Source organism: Salvelinus sp. IW2-2015, linkage group LG25, assembly GCF_002910315.2.
Source record: "Salvelinus sp. IW2-2015 linkage group LG25, ASM291031v2, whole genome shotgun sequence".
NCBI classification, from domain to species: Eukaryota; Metazoa; Chordata; class Actinopteri; order Salmoniformes; family Salmonidae; genus Salvelinus; species Salvelinus sp. IW2-2015.
In genome coordinates, this window is record NC_036865.1 from 207,965 (window position 1) to 219,012 (window position 11,048).

The 11,048-nt window shown below is 40.4% G+C and overlaps 1 protein-coding gene across 1 annotated transcript in view; it reads right to left on the reverse strand.

Moving 5' to 3' along the window:
• The window catches only part of LOC111951671 (cadherin-23-like), a 115,415-nt gene that overhangs the window by 6,603 nt on the left and 97,764 nt on the right, over nucleotides 1-11,048 (reverse strand). Inside the window, exons 19-21 of the mRNA XM_024134577.2 lie at nucleotides 10,705-10,726; nucleotides 10,540-10,653; nucleotides 8,796-8,944 (exon numbers count right to left, since the gene is read on the reverse strand). Of these exons, the coding sequence (XP_023990345.2) occupies nucleotides 8,796-8,944; nucleotides 10,540-10,653; nucleotides 10,705-10,726 (285 nt within the window). The remainder of the gene's footprint in view (nucleotides 1-8,795; nucleotides 8,945-10,539; nucleotides 10,654-10,704; nucleotides 10,727-11,048) is intronic.

Sequence of the window (11,048 nt, forward strand, 5' to 3'; positions counted from 1 at the left end):
GCAGCGCCCGTTGCTAGAACTTGTCAAATTCTTCCCTGGCTACGTAATGGGAAAAAAATAGAAATATGCTATGCTGGTTGCTACACTACATGACCAAAGTATCCAACACCATCCAACGATATCATCCAACATCTCATACCAAAATCATGGGCATTAGTTTGGAGTTGGTCCCCCTGTTTTAGCAGCCTCAACTCTTCTAGACATTGGAACATTACTGCGGGGACTGGCTTCCATTCAGCCACAAGACCATTAGTGAGGTCAGGCACTGATGTTGMGTGATTAGGCCTGGCTCACAGTTGGCATTCCAATTCATCCCAAAGGTGTTCGATAGGGTTGAGGTCAGGGCTCTGTGCAGGCCAGTCAAGTTCTTCCACACCGATKTCGACAAACCATTTCTGTATGGACCTCACTTTGTGCACAGGGGCAGTGTCATGCTGAAACAGGTAAGCACCTTCCCCAAACTGTTGCCACAAATTTGGAAGCACAGAATCARCTAGAATTTCATTTTATGKTGTAGTGTTTAGATTTCCCTTCACTGGAACTAAGGGGCCTAGCCCAAACCATGAAAAACAGCCCCAGATAATTATTCCTCCTCCACCAAACTTTACAGTTGGCACTATGCATTGGGGCTGGTAGCATTTTCCTGGCATCCACCAAACCTAGATTAGTCCGTCAGACTGCCACATCGGTCCTGTTCTGTGAGTTTGTGTGGATTACCACTTTGCAGCTGTGCCTTTGTTGCTCCTAGACATTTCCACTTCACAATAACAGCACTTACAGTTGACCAGGGCAGCTCTAGCAGGGCAGACAATTTACYAACTAACTTGTTGGAAAGGTGGCATCCTATGACTGAGCTTTTCAGTAAATCCATTCTACAGTACTGCCAATGTTTGTCTATGGAGATTGCATGGCTGTGTGCTAGATTTTATACACAGCCAAATCCACTGATTTGAAGGGGTGTCCACATACTTTTGTATATATACAGTTGAAGTCGGAAGTTTAAATACATTTAGGTTGGAGACATTAAAGCTCATTTTTCAACCACTGCACACATTTCTTGTTAACAAACTATAGTTTTGGCAAGTCGGTTAGGACATCTACGTGCATGAAACAAGTAATATTTCAAACAATTGTTTACAAACAGATTATTTCACTTATAATTCACTGTATCACAGTTTCAGTGGGTCAGAAGTTTACATACACTAAGATGACTGTGCCTTTAAACAGCATTGAAAAATTCCAGAAAATTATGTCATGGCTTTAGAAGCTTGTGATAGACTCAAATTATGTAAATTAGCCTATTGGAGGTGTACCTGTGGATGCATTTCAAGGCCTACCTTCAGACTCAATGCCTTTTTGCTTGACATCATGGGAAAATCAAAAGAAATCAGCCAAGACCTCAGACATTTTTTTTGTAGACCTCCACAAGGCTGGTTCATCCTTGGGAGCAATTTCCAAATGCCTGAAGGTACAATGTTCATCTGTACAAACAATAGAACGCAAGTATAAACACCATAGGACCATGCAGCTGTCATACCGCTCAGGAAGGAGACGCGTTCTGTCTCCTAGAGATGAACCTACATTGGTGCGAAAAGTGAAAATAAATCCCAGAACAGCAGCAAAGGACCTTGTGAAGATGCTGGAGGAAACAGGTACAAAAGTATCTATATCCACAGTAAAACGAGTCCTATATTGACATAGCCTGAAAGGCCGCTCAGCAAGGAAGAAGCCACTGCTCCAAAATCGCCATAAAAAAGCCAGACTATGGTTTGAAACTGCACATGGGGACAAAGATCGTACTTTTTGGAGAAATGTCCTCCGGTCTGATGAAGCAAATATAGAACTGTTTGGCCATAATGACCATCGTTAAGTTTGGAGGAAAAAGGGTGAGGCTTGCAAGCCGAATTACACCATCCCAACCGTGAAGCACGGGGGTGGCAGCATCATATTGTGAGGGTGTTTTGCTGCAGGAGGGACTGGTGCACTTCAAGAAATAGATYGCATGGTTTTGTTTTCGACTGATGGTTATTTGATCATTTATTGTCGCCCTGGATGTCTGCCTAGTTGAGGGCCTCTCTTCGGCTTCCTCCTGTTACCTGCTGCACTGCTCCCCYCATGCCCTGGTCTGTCTCTCCCAATCTGGTACAGGTMCCCCCAACGCTCTCTTTCTCCACAGAGCTTTGCTCGCCTACATCATATGCATACGCCGCTGACTTTTTGCCGATCTGCTGTTTGACTATTTCAAATTTTATTAGTCACATGCGCCGAATACAACCTTACAGTGAAATGCTTACTTACGAGCCCCTCAACCATTAATGCAGTTTTAAAAAATACAGATAAGAATAAGAAATAAAAGTAACAAATAATTAAAAAGCAGCAGAAAAATAACAATAGCGAGACTATATACAGGGCGGTACCAGTACAGAATCAATGTGCGTYGGCACCGGTTAGTTGAGGTAATATGTACATGTAGGTAGAGTTATTAAAGTGACTATGCTTAGATGATAACAACAGAGTTGCAACAGCGTAAAAGAGGGTGGGGGGGCAATGCAAATTGTCTGGGTAGCCATTTGACTTGGTGCAGAAGCTGTTTAGAAGCCTCTTGGACCTAGACATGGTGCTCCGGTACCACTTGCTGTGCGGTAGCAGAGAGAACAGTCTATGACTAGGGTGGCTGGAGTCTTTGACAATTGAGTAGTGATTCTTACTATGTTTGTATTATTATTTAGGAACACTTTTATATTAAGTCGTAGTTCATTTAATATTTGTGTTTAGTGTTGTGTTGGCTACATATCTTAGATTGATAGGGCAAACAACAAACATGCTGCTGTTACTTATTTTGCTCTTGGCTTTTACAATGATACTTTTAGAGCCTGTTGCTCTGTGAATGAGGAAATATAAGACTGTTTCTCCCTCGTGCCTTGGGAGAAACCACACGCTTGCTCTGTAAATGCATGCGAGAACTCTGCACTCCCCCCCCCAAACAACATGAGGGAAATCGGACTCTTGCACTTAAATATCAGGACTGTTCTCTTGGTACTTAACCATATCTCTGGACTCTCCTAAAATATATGTGGCGTTAAAGACTCTGGTGACTGTGGATTGTCGTTCAAGCGCTGTCTGTAAATCCAAATGTTGTAACCCCCGATTTAAACTTCCCATTATCTTGCTGCTTCTACTATCTGGAAATGTGCAATCGAACCCAGGTCCTGACATTTTTAGTCAGTGGCCTGAAGTTTCTGTATATAAATGTAAGAAGACWTCTGCCGAAGCTTGATTTTGTGAATATATGCATAAAAACTGCTGACCCTGACATATTTATMCTTTCTGAAACCTGGCTCCAAAAATCTATTACAGACAAAAATATTGGCATAAATGGTTACAATGTTTTCATGCAGATCGTAAATCTAAGGGTGGTGGTGTTACTGTATACTTAAAAGACATGTTCTCAGACGGTCGTTCTCTCCTAAGCAATTTGTATATCTGTCTTTGAACCTAAATCTCGGCTCATCTTTAAATATTGTTGTATCTTGCTGGCTCCCTGGATTGTGTTTTCGAATTGTTATCACAGCATGTCAACTCTGAGTTTGTCTTGATGGGTGATCTGAATCAGGATTGGTTAACATCTAGCTCTGATCAACTAAAAATTCTATGCAATACTTATAATCTCACTCAGATGGTCAACAGTGTAAGTACGTTTACTATAAAGTCTCCTCTGAAATCCTCTTTGATGGATTTGATCTTAACCAATGCTCCTCATCATTTTAATGCTACTTGTATTTTCTGCAAATGACATAAGTGATCACTGTGCTATTGCCTGTGTGAGGGATGGTAAAATTGTGATTTTAAGTGATCTCCATGTGTCATTACGAAAACAACTGGAAGCAGTTTGATATTCAAGGTTTTTTACTTGATGTATTAAACATTGAATGGAATAGAATTGAATTAATCCCTGATGTTGAATTAACCTTCTCTTACTTCCACAAAGCATTCCAGGATGTATGCAATAGGCATGCCCCTTTCAAAAAATTCAGGATTAAGGACAGAGAGAACCCTAGGTTTACAGATGAATTTACTAAAATCATAAGTGAAAGAAATGCTATGTGGGTTAAAATAAGAGGGTCGGGTTCGGCGGATGATTGGATGGCTGTTAAATGTCTTTGAAATCTGGGTATGGCTATGACCCGAAAACTGAAAGGAGATCACTAACTTAAATCTACATCAGATCATTTAAATAACCCTTCCAAATGTTGGCATGTAGTGAAAGATTTGGAGTGCAAAAAAGGTACACAACTTCCCAAACAATTGTTGGTKGACACACAGATTGTAACTAAGAGAAKCTCTATTCTGAAAGCCTTAAATCAGCATTTTCTAGATGTAGGCAGTTTTTTTTTAAAGGTTAAAGGTCTAAATGAGCCCCCTTTGAATTTACCTGACACCCCTGTGCACTCCGCCAGATTGTCTTACTGATTCTTCTCTGTTTCAGAAGTGCGTAAAGCCCTGAAAGAAATTGATTAAAAAATCCCCTGGACCTGATGATCTAGACCCACGCCGCCTACACTTAGCTGCAGACATCATTGCTCCCCCTTAACATGTATTTTTAACCTCATTCTTGACGTTAAGGAAATCCCCAAGTTATGGAAATCTGCTTTTGTACTGCCTCTCCTGAAAGGTGGAGATCCTTCGCTACTTGACAACTGTCGACCCATATAAAAATTGTCTGTACTGTCTAAGGTACTGGAGTCTGTAGTTAGTAGGCAGCTGAAGGTCTACCTCCAAGAAAACAACATTTTAAATGCCATACAATCAGGTTTTAGGTCTGGCCACAGCACTGTTTCGGCAACATTGAAGGTTTTAAATGCTCTTGACAAGAATTTACATTGTGTGTCTGTCTTTATTGATTTGTCYAAGGCATTTGACACCGTGGACCATGCTGTGTCTAGAGCATGACCAGTAATTCCACAACATTTTAACCTTTGCACCAGCAAAGGCTTGCACCTATCAAATCGTACATAAAGTTTAATGGCGGATGGATGTAAATCTGAGTCCATAGAGTTGTGCTCAGATGTTCCGCAAGGTTCTATTTTGGGRCCACTGTTGATCATTTTGTATATAAACAACATCGGGGATCATATTGAAACAGCAGATGTTCATTTTTATGCAGATGATACTGTTATTTATTCAAGTGGTAGTAGTTTATCTTTAGCATTTGAAAATGCCCAAAGAGCATTTAACACAGAATCTGTATGATTTGAAGCTGGTTCTGAATTCAGGTAACACCAAATGCATGGTATTTTCAAAGGCCAGGCATGTTACTAATCATGTCATTGTTACATTGGATGGACATACTATAGAGCAAGTCAAAGTGTACAAATATTTGGGWGTGTGGGTYGATGACAAGCTGAGCTTCACTGTTCATGTGGAGAAGTTGACAAGGAAGTTCAAGTTGAAAATAGGTTTTTACCTGCATAAGGCAGTATTCAGTATATTGTGCAGCCCRCAGGTTCATTACCAATCAAAAACGTCTAACACAGCATTGTGAWCTCTARTGTGCRGTTGGCTGGTCGTCATTGACCCTGCGTAGGCTTAAACATGCACTMATTTATAAGGCCATATTGGGTYAAATGCCACTTTATCTCTGTTKTTTTTTTAATTAGATCAGTAAATTCATATAAATTACGGTCCCATTCTCATTTGCTTTTAACAGTACCAAGAATTAGAACAGGTCATGGCAGAAATTGTTTTAGWWACTCAGCTCTGTGGTCCTGGAATTCTCTCCTGAARGTTTAAACAATTGATGATCTAGTCACCTTGGTGGATTTTAAACACTTGGGCAATGTAAATATCATAGAAGAGTGTAATTGTCTTTAGGACCGCTTTTTTTAGTTATGCAATTTGTGTTTCTTTTTTAAAATGTATTTTACCTTTATTTAACTATTAAGTCAGTTAAGAACAAATTCTTATTTTCAATGACGGCCTAAGAACAGTGGTTTCCTAGRCCGTCATATGTAATTGTTGTACTGTATGTGTGTCTATAGTTTTGTTCATTGTTGTGTAAGTTTTGTCTGAAACTTTTATGTAACAATTCCACAACACATACTTAATACACACAGATCTAAATAAAGGAATGGAATAAGAATATATAAAATATATTACAGAGATGACCACACTCTGACCATGGGATGAATGCAGGCCCGGGTCATGGAGGTGACTGCTCTAACCACAGCATTCAGACTTGACCACAGTCCTGCCTGTCCATCGACGTACTTCTAATTTAACAATGACAAATCCTTACTTCAAGATAACCTTTACTTTACCAGTCCATGTTTTATATTTGACCTTTATAGGCAAGTCAGTTAAGAACAAATTCTTATTTTCAATGACGGCCTAGGAACAGAATCCCCGAGCTGACACGGTAAACATCTGTTGCTCTGCCCCTGCTCCCTGGTTGGCCATCATTGTAAATAAGAATTTGTTCTTAAACTGACTTGCCTAGTTAAATAAAGGTCAAATAAAAMAATTTGGTTTTAAGTCAAAAGTAAATGTAATTGCAAAAATATACTTAAGTACCAAAGTAAAAGTATTTCATTTCAAATTCCTTATATGAAGCAAACCAGATGGTACCATTTGATTTATTTATGGATAGCSAGGGTCCACCAGATCAGAGGCAGTTGAGATGTTCTCTTGATAAGTGCGTGAATTGGACCATTTTGCTGTCCTGCTAAGCATGTAACGAGTACTTTTGCGTGTATGGAGTAAAAAGTACATAATTTTCATTAGGATGTAGTGAAGTAAAAGTAAAAGTTGCAAAAAAATATAAATAGTAAAGCAAACTACACATACCCCACATAACAAGCTAAGTCGTACTTTAAAGTATTTGTACTTAAATACTTTACACCACCGTGTGTGTGTGTGCGCGCGAGTGTACAGTGGGTATAGAAAGTCACCACCCCTTTCAAAATGTTCAACTTTTGTTGCCTTTCAGCCTGAAATGAAAACACAAAATCAGACTTTTTCCCAGCTTCATTTACACACAGTAACCCACAATATCGAAGTGGGAAAAAAATCTAAAGAACTCTGAACATTCATTACAATTAAAACAGTAAAATACCCTATTTGGACAAGTGAACACCCCCTGAGGTAAGAACCTTTTGCTTGAATTACAATCATTACACTCTTTGAACATGTATCTAGTAACCTTGCATACCTAGACTGTGCAATATTTGCCCATTCTTCCCTGCAGAAGTGTTCAAGCTCAGTCAAATTGCATGGRGACTGCTCAATGACTGGGCTCTGACTAGGCCACTCAAGGACATTCACCTTCTTGTACTTCAGCCACTGTARGGTTGCTTTGGCYGTGTGCTTTGGGTCAGTGTCATYTTGAAACATGAACCATCTTWKCATTTTCAACTTCCTGGCAGAGGGCTGCAGGTTCTCCTCAAAAATCTGTTGGTATTTTGCACTGTCCATTTTCCCTTCTATRCTGACAAGTGCTCCTGTCCCTGCTGAAGAGAAACAKCCCCCCACAACCGGATGCTGCCACRGCCATGTTTTACTGTAGGCATGGTGTTCTTTGGGTGGAAAGATGTATCGTTTTGCGTTCAGGCCAAAAAGTTACATTTTGGTCTCATCTAACCACAGTACATTTTGCCACTTGGCCTTCGGGAATCTACAAGGTACTTTTTGGCAAAGCTCAAACGAGACCCCATGTGGCTTTTTTTTGAGGAGTGTCTTGCCACCCTCCCATAGAGGCCAGATTTGTGGAGTGCTTGTGATATTGTGGTCACATGTACTAGTCTTCACCATAAAGGCTTGAAGRTTCTTCAAAGTCACCATTGGCTTCTTGGTAGCCTCTCTGATCAGTCTCCTCCTTGCCCGGTCATCTAGTTTGGAGGGACGGCCTGATCTATGCAGGGTCTGGGTGGTGCCATACGCCTTCCACTTCTTAATAATGGTCTTAACTGTCCTCTGAGGGATATACAAAGCCTTTGAAATATTTTTTATATCCATCCCTGACCTGTGCCTGGATTCTTTGCTTTGAATTGCACAACTAAGCAGTGGAGTCCTCCATGAACAGCTGCTTTTATTCTGAACTAATCAGAGTCACTACAATTGATCACAGATGGAAGCCAATTAGCTTGATTTGTGATCTGGAAGGTGGTTGGTTATAGCTCAGCAAGTATGCAATTGCAATTCTAAGGAGGGGGGGGGGGTTCGCATATCCAAAAAGGGTATTTTACTGTGTTAATTGTCTTTTTTTTTCACATGAATATTGGAGGTTAGTGTGTGTAAATAAAGTCACATTTTATGTGTTTACATTTCAGGCTGTAAAGCAACAAAAGGTGAACATTTTGAAAGGGGGTGGTGACTTTCTATACCCACTCTGTGTGTGTGTGTGTGTACACAGATGTAGGATATTCATTTGAGACAGTTTGCTACAGCAGGAGAATAGGAAATGGGAATTATTATGCAGATTATGATTCATGGACATTTTTGTATAGGTTTATACATTTACAGTTTTTTACATTACACATTTCAGAAGCCTTTTTAAATTTCAAATCAAATTGCATTGCAAGAAAGTTCTGATGCAACAGGGTGATCAAATTAAGATCATACATCTATCTATCTGTGTGTGTTGTGTGTGTGTGTGTGTGTGTGTGTGTGTGTGTGTGTGTGTGTGTGTGTGTGTGTGTGTGTGTGTGTGTGTGTGTGTGTGTGTGTGTGTGTGTGTGTGTGTGTGTGTGTGTGTGTGTGTGTGTGTGTGTGTGTGTGTGTGTTTCAGCCTGCCTGGGTACCTGCAGGATGCTGGTTCCTATGGGGACATTCTCTAGTATGCTGGTCTCGTAGCTGTTCTGGAGGAAGATGGGTCTGTTGTCGTTCACATCCAGTACTTTTACAAACACTGTGGCTGTGCCCGTCCTCCTGCTGCCTGATGGACCATTGTCTGAGGGACACACACATTCACACATAACAACACTGTGTGTATGAGCCTGTCAGTTTCTGAGAAACTGGGCCAGTGAACATATTTTAATGTTTTTTTTATGACACAACTACATTTTTATGACATTTCAATAATTTCACAACTTACACTCATTGCGTTCATTGGCTGCATTTCAACTAACGTAAGTCAAGATCTTTGCAAATAAAACCAAATCTATCAAAAACATACAATAGAAACCAATCCCTTCTGAGGTAATGACATGTGTACTCGCTTCTTCTCTCAATCCTCTCTTCTCTCCCCCTCTTCTGAGGAGGAGTAGGAAATATCGGACCAATGTGCAGCGTGGTAAGTGTCCTTAATAGATTTTTAATAAATCAAATGAACACAGAACAAAATAACAAAAGAACACAGACAAAATAACAAAAAAACACAGAACAAACAACCGAAACAGTTCTGTATGGTGAAAACACAGAGACAGAAATTAACTACCCACAACCAATAGTGGGAAACAGGCTACCTAAGTATGATTCTCAATCAGAGACAACGATTGACACCTGCCTCTGATTGAGAACCATACTAGGCCAAACACATAGAAATATAACACACAGAACAAAACATAGAATAACAACATAGAATGCCCACCCCAACTCACGCCCTGACCAAACTAAAATAAAGACATAAAAAAGCAACTAAGGTCAGAACGTGACATATATAAACATTAAGAACACCTGCTCTTTCAATGACATAGACTGACCATGTGTATGCTATGGTCCCTTTTTGATATCACGTGTTAAATCCACTTCAATCAGCGTAGATGAATAGATAGGTTAAAGAAGGATTTTCAAGCCTTGAGGGTGATGGGCAAGACAAAATATTTAAGTGCCTTTGAACGGGGTATGGTAGTAGGTACCAGGCGCGCCGGTTTGTGTAAAAGAACTGCAACAGCTCAGCAGTTTCCTGTGTGTATCAATAATGGCCCACCACCCAAATGACATCCAGCCAACTTGACACAACTGTGGGCAGCATTGGAGTCAATATTAGGAAGGTGTTTCTAATGTTTCGTATACTCAGTGTATACCCACAGTGAGGTGTCTGAACAGCCCTATCAGCACACACAGACACCCAGAACAACTCAGATGTACTTAAAAGATTCAAGAAACACAACAACAGGAAACCTCAAACCTTGCCTGCATCCAAATGGCAGGCTATTCCTTACAAAGTTCACATCATTGAACCAGAGCCCTATGGGCCCTGGTGAAAAGTAGTGCAGTACAATGGGAATAGTGTTGCATTTGGAAGCAGGCCTTATTGTTCTATCTTTGGTAAGATGATGAAAAGAAACTGAGACCATAGCACAACACTTTTACATCACTGACGACTTGCACGCATCCCTTCTCACTTCTCAATCTCACAGATGTATAAAAGATCGCAGCTTTGAACCAACTTCTTTGAAGTTTGAAATCATACAGAACATGTACACTGAAACAAGCCAAAATTGAACAAATACAATTGGTCTAATACACAGAGTAAAAAAGAAAGATGAAGAGGAATAGTATAGGGCTAGGACTGAAACATACTTTTATAGGGCTAGGACTCACCGATAGCCTCTATGACCAGTGTGTATGCAGCCAGTGTCCTCTCTGTCCAGGGCAACCACAGTCCGGACACACCATTTCTGAAGCCAACACTGAATTTACCATCCTGGTTACCACCTGCAGAACACAAACACACAGATGGTGGAACATGTAAATCTGGCTATTCACTTATACACACGAAGACGCACGTCTGCATGCACAACACACACACATACATACTCTACACTCATAGAAAAAAAGGTGCTAAGTAAAACCATACAGGGTTCTTCGGGTTGTCCCAATAGGGGAACCCTTTTTGGTGCTGGGTAGAATCCTTTGTAGAGGTTTCTTCTAGAACCCTCTACATACGGTCCTTCAAAGAACCCACTGTATATAGTTCTACCTAGAACCCTCTATGAAGGGTTCTATCAATAACCATTTATAATCTAAAGGTTCTTCCTAGAACCCTCCATGACAGTTCCACCAGCCGTAGTAGCCTTTAAAATTGTATGATAATAACATTACATATATTG